This window comes from Nothobranchius furzeri, chromosome 1, assembly GCF_043380555.1.
Source record: "Nothobranchius furzeri strain GRZ-AD chromosome 1, NfurGRZ-RIMD1, whole genome shotgun sequence".
Classification (NCBI taxonomy): Eukaryota; Metazoa; Chordata; class Actinopteri; order Cyprinodontiformes; family Nothobranchiidae; genus Nothobranchius; species Nothobranchius furzeri.
This window is the reverse complement of record NC_091741.1, coordinates 84,266,684-84,284,836: the sequence shown is the minus strand read 5'-3', so window position 1 is coordinate 84,284,836 and position 18,153 is coordinate 84,266,684. Positions and strand designations below refer to the sequence as shown.

General features: G+C 39.4%; 1 protein-coding gene across 5 annotated transcripts in view; it reads left to right on the top strand.

The window, feature by feature from the left end:
• tex11 (testis expressed 11) overlaps positions 1–18,153 on the top strand; it is a 44,588-nt gene that overhangs the window by 12,343 nt on the left and 14,092 nt on the right. For 4 of the 5 annotated variants that reach the window (XR_008562874.2, XR_011520478.1, XM_070550713.1 and 1 more), the window contains exons 2-17: positions 13,136–13,248; positions 13,508–13,592; positions 13,757–13,836; positions 13,920–14,000; positions 14,122–14,241; positions 14,464–14,544; positions 14,667–14,752; positions 14,824–14,881; positions 14,956–15,051; positions 15,138–15,219; positions 16,306–16,384; positions 16,541–16,692; positions 16,804–16,889; positions 17,442–17,579; positions 17,661–17,763; positions 17,862–17,986. Coding sequence is in view for 3 of the 5 variants with exons in the window: in XM_070550713.1 (XP_070406814.1) it covers positions 13,136–13,248; positions 13,508–13,592; positions 13,757–13,836; positions 13,920–14,000; positions 14,122–14,241; positions 14,464–14,544; positions 14,667–14,752; positions 14,824–14,881; positions 14,956–15,051; positions 15,138–15,219; positions 16,306–16,384; positions 16,541–16,692; positions 16,804–16,889; positions 17,442–17,579; positions 17,661–17,763; positions 17,862–17,986 (1,565 nt within the window). In the remaining 2 variants the exon portion in view is untranslated. The remainder of the gene's footprint in view (positions 1–13,135; positions 13,249–13,507; positions 13,593–13,756; positions 13,837–13,919; positions 14,001–14,121; positions 14,242–14,463; positions 14,545–14,666; positions 14,753–14,823; positions 14,882–14,955; positions 15,052–15,137; positions 15,220–16,305; positions 16,385–16,540; positions 16,693–16,803; positions 16,890–17,441; positions 17,580–17,660; positions 17,764–17,861; positions 17,987–18,153) is intronic. The other variant, XM_070550714.1, reaches the window with a different exon arrangement.

Below are 18,153 nucleotides of genomic sequence, written 5' to 3'. Positions count from 1 at the left end.
GTTTTTGGACAATTCCTGCCCCATGCTCCTTTCAGTAGGCCGTCATTTTTTAAGTCCGGTTGTCCAAATGACGACGGGAAGGCTCGCTAGTTGTTGCACACATGCGCAGTGGGCATTATTTTACTCAACAGTCTGAATGGCTGTGTACATGCACGTCAATCAAAATGATGATCGGACAAAACCACCTCTTTCAATCGGATTGAAATTTCATTCAGGTCGGGCTGAATCGGATCAGAACATTCTGATTGACATGTTTACATGTAGAATTTTTGATCTGATTGGCCATTCAATCTGATTAATTATGTACATGTAAACGTGGTAGTGATACAGCTGGTCTGATCATCTGTTGGTGTTGCTGCTGATCACAGCTGGTCCAAAGTGACAGACTAAAGAAAAAAAATCAACAGCTTAAATTTATATAACTTAGGCTGCTTTTATAGGACCATAGCGTTTGCCCCCCAGGGAGCTGTGCCTGGGGAGGATAAAGGTCGTATATAAGATCAGACCGTGGCGGTAATGTGGCGCAATCGGATGGCAATTTTATAAAAGAATAGGTGATGGCGGCATAAAGGGGGTATGGGGGCGGTCTCTGCACTGCCGCAGACCTCCGTTTATCTTGGACATAACTTGCTTTTTATTGCGATTGAAGCCGTGATTGTTAAGTTTTTTTAACAAGCAGCTCCTAAAGGTGTCTGTCCCCATCAGTCCCTGTGCAGTCTCTGGTGATCTGAGCTTCAGCTCTAACAGAGAGGCTCATGGAGCGCTGCGGTGCTCCAGTTTGCCAACTCAGCTGATTTTGTTCAAAAAGCAAACCTTATTGCTTGTGTTTACTTTCATTTTCAATAAATTTGCCAGCCAGAGCTCAGCAATAACTCCCCACGTCATCATGACATCTGCCTCTGTTGCGCCAGGGCGCATACGACAGACCACATTACTGCAATATTACTACCAAGCGAGGCGGAACGAATGCCGCAAAATTCAAGCAACGCCATGCCGGCATGGTGCGTTTATAGTGTAACGTGAGGAAATATGGGTTTTCTGTCACAAAGGTGGTGTTGGACTCAGCTGGGTCAAAGCTGGGTCGCTGAGAACTTTTCACCCACAGATTAAGACCTGAACGCCAGCGAGTCTGAGAGGAAACCATAACATCTGCCACCTGCGCTACCAGAAGAAGGAGCTCTCATGGACAAGTAGTCATAACAAGTCAAAACATAAAGTTTAAACTTCCTTTTCTTGTTTTGAATGTTAAAAGTTTAATCATCAATTTGCTCATTATAAATGTGTTTTAATCAAATGAATGACTATTATGCTTTGGGGTAATTATAAGAGATTTAATGAATCCATAATTAGATAATGTTGAGAGTGTTTGTTGCTGACCTTCACACACACACACTCAAGCACACACACCCACACACAGATTCTCACAGTTAAACTCCAAACACATTTGCTGACGCACACGTTTGCTTTGAGAGGAGAAAGGTTTTTGGTAAGTTTCAGTCTTATGATTTCAGTTCGTGCTTGACAACGAAAGATAGAGGACCTGAGTAAACGCTAAAAGGGGGGAGCCGGTTGGCTCGTTTCTCCCCCCTTTCTCACGCTGTTCTGCCAAGCCAGACAGAATAGCTGAATCGCGACTTCTAACGCAGACTCATTACCGAGTCTTTTGATTTCTGAGTGAATTAACTTAAGAAAGCGCATCGACAAAACGCTTTACCATCAACGTGTACCGAGGGCAACTCTGGACCGGTTCGCGGCGCATCTTTGCCTTCTTTGCCAGCCAAGGTGCCCTGGATGAAACATCATCCTAAGGTGACGTCCCGGGTCCAACAGAGGGTCCGATTTTCGGTGAGGCAAAACACGACAGATAGCGTTTTGATGCATCTTTTCCAACTAAACCTAAGTTTATTCAAACCATCACTTTTCACTCAGACACCTGTTTCTTCCTGAAGCAAAATCAGATGCACACACGCATCCATCTCACCTCATGTTCAATTCTCACTACACTTTGCACACACACGCATCCATAATCACATCATATCACTCTCAATCTTCATTCACTGACAGAAGGTCTATTTGAGCAAGAACAGCATATCAACTGTTAAAGATTGTCCCACAAAGTTGCCAATGTTGATTGTTATTTCCTGTTTGTCAATTTTCAAAATCATTAGTTTAATTTGAAGAATTAAAACTTTTAATTGTCAAACTGGTTTCCTCATTGAACTGAAACACAGACACACAGATATTATCGTCAGTTTATCGATGAAAACAACCTTTGAGTCTTCTTAACAATTTAACTGAGTAAAGACAGTTTCTCCTTACAATATAACTGAGCCAGTCAATTTTTTTCTTTACAAATATGGCTGAGCCAGCCAAATTTCTTTACAATAGACATACCATTGCGGCTATATTACGCCGATTTGCCAGCATGGTGTGTCCTATAAAAGCAGCTTCTGTCACCCCAGGAGTTTTTTATGAATTTCTACAGATAGTTTCCATTAGGGCTGGGCGATGTGGCCTAAAATCAATATCACGATATATTGAGGATTTTTGTTTAGTTTAGTTTAGTTTATTTCAAACAAAGAAAACATACATAATTTTTTAAAAAGTACCACAAACAGAAAAAATACATATCATCCCATCTGTGTTTGAAAAGGAGTAGGCTGAAGTGGAAACTTATATATCCCTACCCCTTTATACAAGTCATTTTTACTTGTTTACTTAAATCTAACACAAAACCTACATTAAAACAAACAAAATGGTACAAGTCACCAAAAAACCACCAAATTATATGGAAAAAAAAGAAAAGAAAAAAAAACATCTTTTTACAATTGATACAATTTACTTTTCCTTGGAATAAAGGACACCCACATAAATCATCTATTTTCCACTATATACTTGTTCAGAATATGTTTTTTATAATTCATTTTAAACACATTTATATTTGTACTTACTTTGATTTCTTCTTCTAAATTGTTCCATAATTTAACCCCTATTATTGTGATACACATCTGTTTTAATGTTGTTCTAAACTTATGTATCTTTAAGTTTAGTGTCCCTCTCAGTTTATATCCTCCTTCTCTCTCTGTGAACAGTTTCTGTATTTTATCAGGCATTAATTTATTTCTTACTTTATACATTATTTGTGCTGTTTTGTATTTAACCAAGTCCTGGAACTTCATTGTCCGTGTTTTAATAAAAAGTTCATTTGTGTGATCCAAATATCCTGCATTTGTTATTAATCTGATAGCCCTTTTCTGCATTGTCATTATTGTTTGTAAATTACTTTTGTACGTGTTTCCCCAGACCTCTACACAATAGCTCAAATATGGCAGTAGCATCGTATTGTATAATATATAAAGTGCTTTCTGATTAAAAATATACTTAGCTTTCCCCAATATAGCAATGCCCCGTGCAAGCTTCCCCCTAACATATTTGATGTGTGGCTTCCAACAGATCCTGCTGTCTATGACCACCCCAAGAAATTTTATTTCATATACTCTCTCAATTTTTACATTATTAATTACTATATCTAATTCATTGTATCTACTTTCATTACCAAACAACATAAATTTTGTTTTCTCTAAATTTAGTGACAGTTTATTTACATCAAACCATTTTTTAAATTTATTTATTTCCTGTGTGACCACATCCAGGACCTGTTGCAATTCCACACCCGAGCAAAAAACATTTGTCATCTGCAAACAATACAAACTTCAATACTTGTGAAACCCTACAAATGTCATTTATGTACATTATGAATAGTTTAGGTCCTAAGACTGATCCTTGAGGTACCCCACATTGTATCTCTCTTAGTCCTGATTTATGTTGATTTATTTGCACATATTGTTGTCTATTTGATAAGTAACTTTTTATCCAGTCCAATACTATACCCCTGAAACCATATTTTTCCATTTTTCTCATCAATACATCATGGTTTACTGTATCGAAAGCTTTCTTCAGATCTAAAAACAACCCTATTGCATGCTTCTTTTTGTCAATGCATTCTGTTATTTCCTCATTAAGATCAATCAGTGCCTGGACTGTCGACCTATCATTCCTGAAGCCATACTGGCATTCCGTCAGCAACTCACATTGATCAACAAAATTATCGAATCTTTTAACAAACAGCTTTTCTAATATTTTGGAAAATTGTGATAGTATTGACACAGGTCTATAATTTGTAAATTGATGCTTATCTCCTGTCTTGTAAATAGGAATTACCCTTGCTACTTTCATGTTAATCGGAAAAACCCCCTTTTGAAAAGAAAGATTACAAATGTGTGTTAATGGTTTTACAATGCCCTCAATCACACATTTCAGTGTTTTCATATCAATATCGTTCCAGTCTGTACTGGTTTTATTCTTCATATTTCTAACTATCTCATAAATCTCCTTCTCATCAACTGCTCTTAAAAAAACTGAATTTTTATTTCTTTCAACATACTCTGTGGCATCCGTTTGTATCTCATCAACTATTATTTTTTCCTCCAATTTACATCCTATGCTTACAAAATATTTGTTGAATTCATCCACTGCTTCATTCATGTTTGTAATATTATTTTTTCTCTCTATAAAATGTTGTGGATAGTTATTATTCCCTGTCTCTTTCCTAATTACGCCATTTAATACTTTCCAGATGCCTTTTATGTTGTTTCTATTGTGCTTTCACCTCGATAACGATAAAAGGACGATAACTACAGGTATGCGCAGAAACAAAAGTTGTCCACTAGATGGGGCTGTCACATGTATTACGCTGAGTCACATCTTTACGTGACTCAAGGTAGAACAGCTTCTTAAAGGGACATGAACGTTGCCAACCTACACACCTTTTCATTTTTTTATTATCAAATTTATTGACATGGGAAAAATTATCTCAAAGAGTCAGAAATTTAGATAACGATACGTTTTTGATTAATTTCTCAGCCCTAGTTTCCATTATTAATAGTATTTTTTATGAAAATTTGTGGATTTTTAAAAATATCTTCCACATCATGTAGCTTAGTCACTTTATATTTTGGCATTTTATTTTTAAATGGCGCTCTTTCTCTTTATTGTGAAAAGGTTCCAGAGGTGTTGTGGTACTTTACCATTAGACTTTACATTCCAACATAATTTTTTGAAAGACCAAGTTCACTTGTTTTTAATTTTTCAACACATCTGCAGTGGTCTCTAGTATGCCTCATCTGTCTAGAATTCCTTGAGTGGATCTCTGTGGGGACAAAGCTCTGGCGCTCCTGTTTCAGGAACCAGAAGTTAGTTGGAGGAGAGGGGAGCAGAACAGAGTAGGATTTGGAGTCTTGCTCTATTTTATTTACTGATATGCTGATATCTCACCGCTGATCTGCATTATTTCTTTGTGAACTTGCTCATGCTAGAGTTCTACCCTGCTAGTTGCAATACAGCAGGAGACAGCCATTTTTTTCATGCCTCCCCCCAAAAAATTACTCTGAATTTTTACTGTTTACTGTCCCCCACAAAATCAAAAATGAAATGGGATTTCTGCCCCTGGTGGCAACAGAAAAAGCAAACTTCCTCACTTTTTTCCTCTTGTGCTTTTTCTTGAAAATCGGCAAACTGAAAATGCTAACCGCTAGCAAAACAGCTAACAGCTGTAAAGCAGATAAAGACCTCCCTTTTAAGGCACCTACACACCCTACAAAACTAGTGTGGTTTTTTGATCAGCGAAAGGCTGCAGAGTGGTCTCAAATATGAAACTGGTCAAGTCTCTAACCAGCAATCACTGAGATCACTAGCAACGTTTACATGGGTGCAAGTAATCGGAATGAATGCCCTATCAGATCAAAAATTCTTCATGTAAACATGTCAGTCAGAATATTCTGATCTGATACAGCCTGATCAGAATGAAATTCCATTTTGGATTGAGAGAGGTGGTTTTGTTCAATCATTATTCCAATTGATGTCCATGTACATACCCATTTAGATCCTTGGAGTCAAATTATGCCCACTGCGCATGTGTGCGACTGTGGCATGACACCTTTCCACCTTTGTGGCCGCTCAGGACAAGTCAAAAACATGGCGGGAGGTAAACAGAAGGTGTTCTGCTCTCCTCTGCTGTTGTAGAGAAGCAGTAGTGTTATGTGTAACTGAGCCTGTGACTTAGTGATCAGTGAAAATTTTTTATATTTAAATTTATTAAATTTTAATGGCAACATTGTTACTCCAAAGTTCTGCAAAACAATAATAATGAAAACAAATAAAAGAAATTTAATAGACAACAAACAACAAAGCATCATAAAATATTAAAACACACAAATAACTAAAAACAGAATATGTAACACAAGTTTAAGATAAGGAATCGTGGATAAAAAATTTAAAAGGCATGAGAAAAGCCTGAGTCACCTGATTATGAAATATCCAGTCTAAAATGTCTTGTAAAATATAACCAAACTTTTGAGATTTTTATGCCGCTTAGACGCCATGTTTCCTGCTTCCGTAAGCTACGCAACAAGCGCCGTGACATCATTTGCTTCAACTGGAAGTGATGAGGGGAATTGAAACATTGGGAACCGGTTCTCAATAAGAACCAGTTTTCGATTCCCAACCCTATCGTAAATCCTCTAATATTGGCCTGTATTCCATTACCGGCCAGGTCTCCTACATTAGCTGGTCTCACTGTCAGCAGGGGTAAATAAAGGCCGATCTCTAATAGTAACTGGCTTTACGGCACAAACCTAACCGCCGGCACAAACCCAGCTGCAGTTTTGATAACTTTAAAGTACTATTGATCTTAAAATATTCTAATAAATAGCATACTTACCCATTGTTAATGAATTAGAGTCTCTCAAACACGACGATAGGTCTGGTCACGTATAAACAACAGGGTTTCCCCTAGCGCTTATAAGCCAGGCTAAGCGCCATGCCCTGCCCCCCCCCCCCTGACCCTACCGTGTCCGCTGACACAAATGGCGCAACGAAACTAGAACCTTCCATCAGCTGATACTGGTGAGAAACAGCAGCAGAACGTGTGCAACCCGGAGGAGCGCTGTGAGATGGAACCACACCCCCCACCCCCCACCCCCCGTGCATCCGCCTCCTCAAGATTTATTTACTTTTTGGACTAGGTGTAAAAGTGCCCAAATTCCGTGCGATCGGGACAAAAACAAACGTTATTTTTTCTTTCTTTCTTTTTTTTTTGTGTGTCGCGCCACAAAGGACTTACTGAAACTTACTGAATGAAAACGAAGTAGTGGATCATAATCTCCAAACCAGATATTAGTCACTCACTTTCTCTTAGAAAAGGTTTAAGGAGTTGAAATGTGATCATCTTTATCTTGTTTTTCATAAGTGGAAAAAATATATCTTCCATAAAATAAATAGTATTTACAAAAGAGCTCTGGGGTGTCTTCAGCCAAATGATTCTTCTCCTGCAAGTAGGGCTGCAACTAACGATTATTTTCATAATCGATTAATCTGTCGATTATTTTTTCGATTAATCGATTAATCGGTTTCATTGTTTAGCTATTTAACCTATACAAGTGATGAATACATTTCAGTTAAGAAAAAGAAAAACATAGGAGAATTGTGCAGTTGACTGCAATCGATTTTATTGCACATGAACACAGTCAGCGGTGTAAAATGAGCTAAACAGTGCAAAATATCAGTCCAGAATAATTTTTTGGCATCAAAATATAAGAGGGAAATTCCATAAAAAATTATGTAGAATCTAGAATAGAGTTTGTAAGTGGTATGCATTGCTGGGGGGTAAGTGTCTTGTTCCCCATGTAGTTGTCCATCGTTGCTTGTTTTTTTTCTGCATAAGAAACACAAATTGACTGATATAAGTACACATATAAAATAAAGCAGCACACACACTATAACACTAAATCAATATTATATTATTTGAATTAATTCAATTCAATTCAAGTTTATTTATATAGCGCCAAATCACGACAAGAGTCGTCTCAAGGCACTTCACATAATAAACATTCCAATTCAGGTCAGTTCATTAGGCCAATCAGAAATAATTTTTCCTATATAAGGAACCCAGCAAATTGCATCAAGTCACTGACAAGTGTCAGTGACTATACAGCAATCCTCATACTAAGCAAGCATAAAGCGACAGTGGAGAGGAAATCTCCCTTTTAACAGGAAGAACCTCCAGAGAATCCTGGCTCAGTATAAGCAGCCATCCTCCACAACTCACTGGGGATCGAGAAGACAGAGCAGACACACACACACACACACACACACACGCACGCACGCACACTCACAAAGACTAGTAATGTGTCTATAGTTATATTGTGATGTCTTAGTAAATATTCTATTTGGTGAAAGATAAACTTTATTGTATTTATCCTAGTGGATCTATAATTAAACGGATAAACTAGTATTAGCACATCCAACGTCAAGGAAAGCAAAAAGCCATTATCAGGAGAGGGAGAATGTTTTAGTGGTTAGCAGCAATGTGCTAGTCGATGGCCCCCTCCATGAGGCCACCACAGCTCAGCAGAACGTCGTTGTAGCTTCTTCTGGGGAGAAAAACACTTACAGAGAAAATAAACAGCTGAAATTGCAGAAAATAGTACAGTTAAAGAGCAGACTGTAGAAAAAAGCAGTAGAGTGTGAAAAGTGGTCAGTGTGTCCTCCAGCAGTCTAAGCCTATAGCAGCATAACTACAGAGATAACTGGATAATCTATCCAATTTAGATGGAGGCATGTTGGAGTCAGGGCAAGGGAGAGCCGTCTTTACCGACTGTACACTCCACCTCCCTGTACTCCCCCACTTGTCCAGATTTAGGCTAACATCAGATTTTAACCATAAGCCCTATCAAATAAAAATGTTTTAAGCCTATTCTTAAAAGTAGACAAAGTGTCTGCCTCACGGACTAAAGCTGGGAGCTGGTTCCACAGGAGAGGAGCCTGATAACTAAAAGATCTGCCTCCCATCCTAATTTTAGATATTCTGGGAACCACCAGTAGACCTGCAGTCTGAGAGCGAAGTGCTTGGTTAGGAACGTATGGAACAATCAGATCACTGATGTATGATGGAGCTTGATTATTAAGAGCTTTATATGATTTTAATTTAGCTTTAATTAACAATATACAGTGATCATTTATCTTTATAAAAATGCGTTGTGAGGCGTTTTACAGTGTTAGATAGTAAAACAGCCTTTTAATAGTAAAAAAAAAAGACTTTTTCTGAATTTCTCCTGTATTTAAAAATTGAAAGCGTACAACTATGCTGCGTTATATTCACCTGGACACAGCTCGTCTGTATATTTTTCTCCGTGGAGTTGTTTTTTTTTGAATGAGGAACATAGTTATGGGTTTGTGCCGTTTTTCTCTTAGCGAGAACATTCTTATAAACAGACGTGCTAAATTTGGCAAGCGCATGATTCACAACACGGAGATTCACAATTGCATTTAGTCAATCAGAAGTAGAACACCGTAGACTGACGCGGCAAAAAAAACATGTTTAACATTCGAACTCAGCTAAAACACTAAGTCCCAAATTTGATCTGCGTGTAGTGATGGACCACTATATACTTACCGGGCTGGCTCTTCCTCTGCTGCATCAGCCCCCACATGTTTTCGTCTCAAATGTTCACTTAGGGACGTCGTGCTTCCGTACCATGCTAGATGGTTTTTGCATATTTTGCAGGTCACCTGTCTTCATGACATCTAGAGTGAAGTGCTCCCATACTCGTGAGGTTTTTGTCCAGAGTTTCTCTTCAGTATTGTCGCTTCTATTTTTCTTCCGTATTTCTTCTTGTTCCGCCATCTCTCACAGCAAGATGAGCGTCAATAATGTGGTAGGTCATGAAAACCGAGGGCACTTATTGGCTCGTTTCTTTTTCTACGGCTCCACTGGTAGATCAGTGGCTCATTACTGCCACACACTGGCGGCAAATTTCACAGATTGTAACCGATGTCAGATTGTGGTAAAAAAATAGACTTTATGCGGTAAAATATGATTATTAAACAACTAATCGATGACTAAAAAAGTTGTTAACTATTTTAATAATCGATTAAATCGATTAGTTGTTTCAGCTCTACCTGCAAGTATATTCATCTTGAATTAATTCTGGCTAAATAAACACAAAATGCTTTTCTCTGTAGCAAATAAATCAGCCGAACAGATTTTTTAACATTTGGGAATTTCACACACTAAGGAGGGGAATAGATAGAATATGATAAATGTATTTTAAATGATACAGTCCCATATTTGTCGTGCAAATCAACATCAGCAGGGTTTTTCCTGGCTCAAATTGAGGCAGAGGTGGTACCATCCTGACCTTGCACCAGCACATGCCTATTCTGTGCATTCAACTGAACTACCTCACTTTTTTAAAGGCAAAATATTACAAAAGGCTCAATAATATGCATTAGATTAGTGTTTAGTTCCCTTTTTCCCATCTGACATTTATAGTTAAAAATATTTTTAAATATTTGATCTGCATTTCAGTAACATTTTAGGTTTGTATTAATAACACTCATCTTAGTCAAAACAACACATAAATATATCCAGTAAAATATAATGCATTTCATTAACATGCATTTGTATTGGAAATGGTAATAACATTTAATTTCTGCTGCTAACAATGTAATGATGGCATGTCTATTATGTACGGGTTAGGGTCGATGGTTAGGGTTAGGGGGTGTTCCGTTTTGCCTTGGCCCCCAAAATGCCTTGAAATGGCCCTGGGTGTGTGACTGAGTTTTGAAGGTGATCTGAATTGTATCAGATGTATAAATATTACATGTGTATAACTATGCTTGTCACGGTAACTGGTGTAGTGGTAAACCCCAGTAAAAGTTGACAATAATAATAACCGTATTGTTTTTAAAAATTTTTTTTTATCTCAGTGGATTACCATGGCAGCGGTGTAAGCGCGGTGACCCTTACCAGCTACCAGCCACCGTATCATCTGCTGAAGTTGCCGGCGGCACATGCGCACATTGTTGTTTACAACCAAAACTTTCTTGAAGCCAAAGCTGAAATAATGGCTAAAGGAGGAGACGGCAGCACTCAGGACATTTATTATCCCTCAAAGAAGACAAAGTGGGAAGTATGGGCATTTTTTGGATATTTGAAGAATGCCGAGGGACAGTTAATAGAAGACGGCTATCCTGTTTGCAGCATGTGTAGGAAGAAGTGTCTGTGAAAGGCAGCAACGCTTCAAATCTCATGACACATCTGCGTGACCATCACCCACAACTCTACAGTCAACGCAAGGCAAGCTAACGTTAGCGTTTTAGCTAAAATGTGTGATCCGAGGATTTGGGTTGAGGGAGAATGCAACGAGTCGCTATATAAAGCAGCCGCAACGCCGCTACCTGCATATAAACCGTGTCGCATACACCCCCATGTTGAAATGATGCTATGCGTTACGGGGCTCCCAGAGGCAGATAAGAGTTGGCATCTCTCCAAGAATAATTGTGAATTTAACAATGATTACTGCCTGATGACATTTTCCCAAATCTACAAAGCTCACTGGAAGGACACAAACCGAGGACAATATTTTCCTGATATAGGGTTTATTACTCAAGTAAGGGTAGAAAAGTATCTGATTAGAAGGCTACTTGAGTACTGAGTATCATCTGATCTAATATTTTTTAAATGATGACATCAAACAGACAAAAAATAAGAAGTTATGGGCAAATTTTGGTATTTTAAAGACTAAAGGGGAAAAATGTAAACAAATAACATTATTACAAAATAACTAATTTTAGGTGAAATTTAGACACAAACTGAGGACAATATTATCCTGATATACAGAAGAAGAAGAAGAAGAAGAAAGTATAATTTCTATAGGGCCTCTCAAGATAAAAATCACGAGGCGCTTACAGGGTTTATGTAGTTGTCTGAAAATGTAACACATTTAAAAAAATATCGCAATAATACCAAAAACTGTGCTAAGTTTGGTCACAATAACTGTGAGGTTAAATTTTCACACCGTGACAACCCCATGCACAACTTATTGTTTTATACAGGTAAAAACGTGTAGTGGAGATAAATCTACCTACATTTTACTTTTCAACACTTTGTTTTCTTGTTTTTATTTAACTATTTTCCTGTCCTGTCTGTCTCTCATCTTCCTGCATCTCCTCTAAATTCTCCAGAAAGAGTGATGCCTGGATTCTTACTTTTTCACCTCATCAGTTACTTTTGAGCAGATCAAAGGGATCTCCTGACCGCAAAGCGGAGTGCGCTTTTCGATGGTGCGTCAGCGAGGTGAAATCACTGCAGCACAGGATAAGCGCGTCAGGAATGATTAAAAGACAGAATACCAGAGGATTTAAACAGATATGAACGATCATGTGTTAATAATAATCTTTTTTTGCACCACCTCGAGAATGTATCGTGCACCGGATGCAGCGGGCGCACCAACGATGAGCGCTCTGTGTCCTCTTCGCTCAACAGTCCCGCTACGCTGAGCGTTCATAAATATTGTAAAATAGGCAGAAACTGTATCTGTCCCTGACAGTTATCTAGCCCCCATAACTCAATCCCTGCTCCTGGATGAAAAACCAGACATTTTGATCAATGTAGGGACCCCCCCCCCCCCCCCCCCCCCCCCCCCCCGACGCCCCGGACAGAGACTGAAAAGTGGACATGTCCGGGGGAAAGAGGACGTATGGTCACCCTACAATAGCACCAACCATAGATATGTGCCAACTAGCGAGAAAAGCAATTTTTGATCATCTTTTTCTGCAGTGGTTTTAGCGCTTTTTGGTGCACCGCTGTTGATACAGCGCCCCTTAAGTGGCGCAACGCTGCAACTGCAGTTAAAATAACATCCATGTAGCTGGGGGCAGAGTGAAATCAGGCTGGGGCGGCACAAAAATAGCTGAAGGCAGCCGCCACGCAAATTTGAACGCAGGAAAAACCCTGATCAGTTAGAAATATTTTCTGTAGATTTTCCATTATGAACTCCGATTTGCTCTCAGTCTGAGTTTTAGGTGGATTTCTGTAGACTCTGTGTGTGTGTGTGTGTGTGTGTGTGTGTGTGTGTGTGTGTGTGTGTGTGTGTGTGTGTGTGTGTGTGTGTGTGTGTGTGTGTGTGTGTGTGTGTGTGTGTGTGTGTGTGTGTGTGTGTGTGTGTGTGTGGAGGCCTAATCTGTTGTTTGGGTCTTGTTGACTACTCTTTTATCTGCTTCTGCCTTTACTCAGGTCTCACAGAACAGTTGCTGCAGAAACATCTGACAGATTTTGATGCAGTTATAGAGGAACTGTTTACTGAAATCTCTGGCTTAGAGTTTTTACCCAAGATAACAGATGTGAAGGTATGTTCAGAGGGTCTGGAGCCCACAGTCAGAGTCAGGGATCAATACTGGTCCATATTGCTTCAAATAAAGTCTGACATAATGTTTGTAAACAAGTGCTGAACTAATATTTCAACATATAATAACCTATATTTCAGCACAGTTATTAGGTTTTTATGCTGAAGTTGTTTATCACAGAACGTATAAGAATGTATTAATTGTATTATAATTTTTATTATTAATGTGTATTAATATATATAAGCTGCATTGTCTTCTGCAGCTTGAGGACTGTGCTGTTCAGCTGTGGAACTGGGCAGTTACCAAACACAAGGGTGCTGCTTTAAGTGAAATTTCCAAGGCTAAAGGTACCATTTTCATCCTAGTTTGTCTGTATTTATTATTTGTAGTTCCAACAATGAATAATAAATACAGCAAGAGAAAATATTAAACATTTGACACAATGTGAGGCATGAGCTGGGCGAGTCACAGCTACATTGCATTATACTGCAACATTTTCTTTCCTATGCAGTCCGTCATGTTGCATGCAGTCTGCTCTACTACTGTGAGCCTGACAATCCAACAGAGGGCACCATCCGCAAGCAGATCCTGGTGAGAAGTGCTTCAGGTATCCTCAGTGAGTGCTCAGCGTTTCAGGAGAACAAGGCCCATTTGTCAGTGTCTAATCTTTACAGATGGCCAGCAAAACAGGGAGAACCTGGCTGGACTGCAAAAATCCCCAAATGGCAGATCATTTCTTGAAGCTTGCTGTCAAGGTGAATAAAAAATGAGCACACAAACTAAGAGAGAGAGAAAGAGAGAGCTGAGACCTGTGCAAGTTTAGAGCAAACAGAAATATGGTGTTTTTACAAACGACTGTTGATGCTGCATCCCTAGAGCCTGGAAACCCTCTACAGCCAGCTAACCACCAGAAGCAATGCAGCAGCTGACAGCTCTTCATCCAAGGCGGATGTGGAGAAGGATCTACTTAGAATTCTGTCATGCCAGGCAGAATCGGTGAGCATGTGATGTGATGTTCGACACCTTCAATGTGAATATTTGTTCTTGTGATATTTGGCAGCTTAGGAAGTGCTGTTCTGACAGACTTGCAGTGTGAAGTGTGAGACAGCAAAAATGTGAACTGAGAAACAATGAGGGGGAAATTTAGAGCAGCTGATAGTGAGTGTCACATTGTTTCCTGACATTTAGTAGGAAGTTCATGTCTGATCTTCTCTACAGGCCTTAACTCAAGGGAACCACCATGAGGCTGTGGGCTACGTGCAGCGCTGTAAAGACATGTTGCAACGACTCCCAAAAGATGTAAAAAAATCCCTCTATTATCACTCTAACAACAGTATATATTTATTGATTTATCACATTCACAGCACATATTGTTGTTGGAAGTGAGGGGGATGTTAACTGTGAACAAACTCTGAACACAGACGGCGTACCTCTCCTTCATGTGCTACAACTTTGGACTAGAAATGTACAATCTCAGGAAGTTTGAGGAGAGTTCTTTCTGGCTCGGGTAAAGACGATATTTAAAGTTTAAATTCAAGTGCTCAGAAACTAAACGGTGAGAATCTTGTTTTTTTTTAGCCAAAGCTATGACATCGGGAAAACAAACGTAAAGTATGGACCTGGATCAGATGTTCTGGTAAGACAGAACACAATTAGGTGACAGCAATGGCAACAGCTGTATGATGAAAAGGATTTCTCCTCTCTCTACAGGCTAAGGCTTTGCGGCTCCTCGCCACAGTTTATGTCGAGTGGGACTGCCAGCAATTTCAGGAGCAGGCCCTGAATGCTGTCAGCTTAGCCAACAAGGTGGGATATGAGTAGCGATTCTCTCACATTGTTCTCTGGAAACACAATGATACTCCATACCTGATTGATTCTGTGCATTCTGGCAGGAGTGTGTGAGCACATCTGGACTGTATTTAAAGATAAGAATCCTCATGAGGTGTGGGGCCCCAGACAATCTTATCAGCACAGGTCAGTTAATACCAGACCTCAATGAGTTATTCATACTGAATGTGGTTACCACTGGACACTGGAGCATTATCTGCTAAGAATTTGGAGACACAGATTGACGAATAATGAGATGTTGCAACTTAGATCAAGTCTCTACTCCCAAGATTTTTACTTCTCTGGTCAGGTTTCTTCTGCTCCGGCTGCAACACGTAAGGATGGGACTTGTTCTGGGAACTTGGGAAGTGTTCGTTTGTGTCAGTGGGTAACTTAAAAGGTGTGGTTCACTCATTTAACCATTATATTTGTAGTGGTCTCTAGTAGGAATGAATCTCTTGTAAGTCATACTCTGGGGAAACAAAGCTCCAGTGCACCAGTTTCAGGAACAAGAAGTGAGCCACATCAGAGTAGAGCTTCAGATGACTGATATTTGAACATCTCACCTCAGATTGATTAACAGCAAAGCAACTCTACCTATTACTCAGTTTGTACCGCAACGTTGATGTTTTATCTCCACAAATAACACTAGCCTGGTGTGGGTGCCACAAATTCAATTCAATTTTATTTATATAGCGCCAAATCACGATAAGAGTCATCTCAAGGCACTTCACATAATAAACATTCCAATTCAGGTCAGTTCATTAAGCCAATCAGAAAAACATTTCCTATATAAGGAACCCAGCAGATTGCATCGTGTCAGTGACTTTACAGCAATCCTCATTTTAAGCAAGCATGCAGCGACAGTGGAGAGGAAAACTCCCTTTTAACAGGAAGAAACCTCCAGAGGATCCTGGTTCAGTATAAGCAGCCATCCTCCACGACTCACTGGGGATCGAGAAGACAGAGCACACACATGCACGCACGCACACACACACACACACACACACAGAAGGTACCTATTGAATACCGCTGTTCTGGGGTTTCACTGTCTATTTTCTGTCAGAAGCTTATTCAGGAGATATGTGAAGAAGACTACTTTCATGTGCAGCCTGCATGAAAAACTCAGGGACTGATTATAATCAGAAATAATCATTAAAAATGGGTTTTCAGTGAACTATACCTTAGCTGTGTTAGAAATGCACATTTTTAAAGTGAAACATGTGTTTTCAGGACTTATTGAGATGCTTGAATCTCAGGTTTCTCTTGAAGTGTGTCTGAGCATCGTGAAACTACTCATGGTTGAAGACAGGTACTAACCCTTAAACAGCTCTTAGTGATTCCTCTAGGTAAATGCACAGCATGCTCACACACTCAAACGTGTGCGCTTTTACAATATTTGTGTCTTGTCAGAAACCTTAGACATCCACTATCTAACTCCAGCTGATATGTGTTTGGGTTATTTTAGAGATCTGCTGGCATTTGAGTATTTGAAACGTGTGTGTCAGCACTTTGAGTCTTCTCCTGACCTGGGATCAGCTCTTGTGCTGCATATTGAGCTGCTGCTGCAGAGAGGCAAGGAACTGCTAGCCAAACAGAAGACAGAAAACATCATTACTGGTCAGTTCTGTAGTGACTTCTATAAAAGTCACTTTAGAAAAACAAAAATTGAGTAACCCATTACAAATCCTGGACATGCACTGAAGGTATTTTATTTTTCTACTCTCACAGGTCACTATACCGGTAAGCAGCTGGCTCCAGAGGCCCTCTCATGTTTGCATGTCCTGCTGTGGGATCAGGGATCTAAACACTACGAGGTGTGCTAAACAGATTTTTTTTTTTCAAAAATAAATGTTATGTACTCCGACCATAGCAACTCATTTCCATCACTACAATAAGAGAAATGGTGTTCTCTTTCATCTGCGTGTTGCTTTTAAATGTTACTGCAGATGTGAACAACTGCATCTATAGATAATTTTTTATTAACCCTTTGATGCATGAATTATGAAATCTTCAACCACGATTTTTGTAACAATTTTTTTCATTTGTCTTTAGGTGCGAATTAAACAAATTTCAACAAATATCTTTTGTGAAATTTTATAATTTACAAATAATTTATTACATGTCCACCTCAGTGGACAGCATGCATTTTGAACATGAAATATGTTGGCTTGACTTGATGAAGTCCAAATGGAGGGGCTCAAATGCAATAAAGTCTTCAACAGCTGTACTTAATAGCAAAAACAAATAAATAACAATTTTGAGTACCTGTCCACTGTAGTGACCACTATGCATCAAAGGGTTAACAGATGTGTTTGATGCAGACAGAAGCAAACATGTTGATGGTAGTTTACCTTCACTCCCCCCAGGCAGGTAACTATGCTGAGGCTCTTGAGTGGTACAACTACTCTGTGAGTTTCTTTAAGTCGGGTCAAATAGAGCCCAACTTAGGCAAACTGCAGAGGAACAGAGCCTCCTGTTTTCTGCAGCTTCAGCAGCTGGAGAAGGTAAAGCTTTAGCAGCAGGCCAAGTCAGCAAAAGCAGTAGTGACGTTATGTTTGCATTCATATTAAAACATGCGTTCTCAGGCCAAAGACGCCATCAGAGAAGCAGAAAGGTGCGATCCTGAAAGCATCTTTACTCTGTTCGGCATTTACAAGATTGCTATTTTGGAGAGCAACACAGAGAAAGGTATCAACATGCCCGCACAGGAGAGACATTAATTCATAGTTATTGCTGATTGTTTTGCCATCATAGTTTGTGCTGATGAAGCTTCTTGTTTGCCCCAGCTGCAGAGGCGCTGAGTTCGATGGGACTTCTGTCCAAGAGTCCGTTATGTAAGGAGGACAAACTGCTGGTATCTGACACAGCAGCTTCTTATCTCCTCAGTCTGGCTGCTCAGATTGCTTTGGAGGTAGACCCAATCTCAACACTCACTTGCTTCAGTCAAAAAAGAATTGGTTTATTTCTTCTATTTAGCATTACGGCCTGGCTCCTGCCTTTGTTTAGTTCTGCTTCATTTTATTACAACACCTGTCAGCAGTTCTGCTGGGCAGCAGCCATATTAGCTCTTCCTCCCTA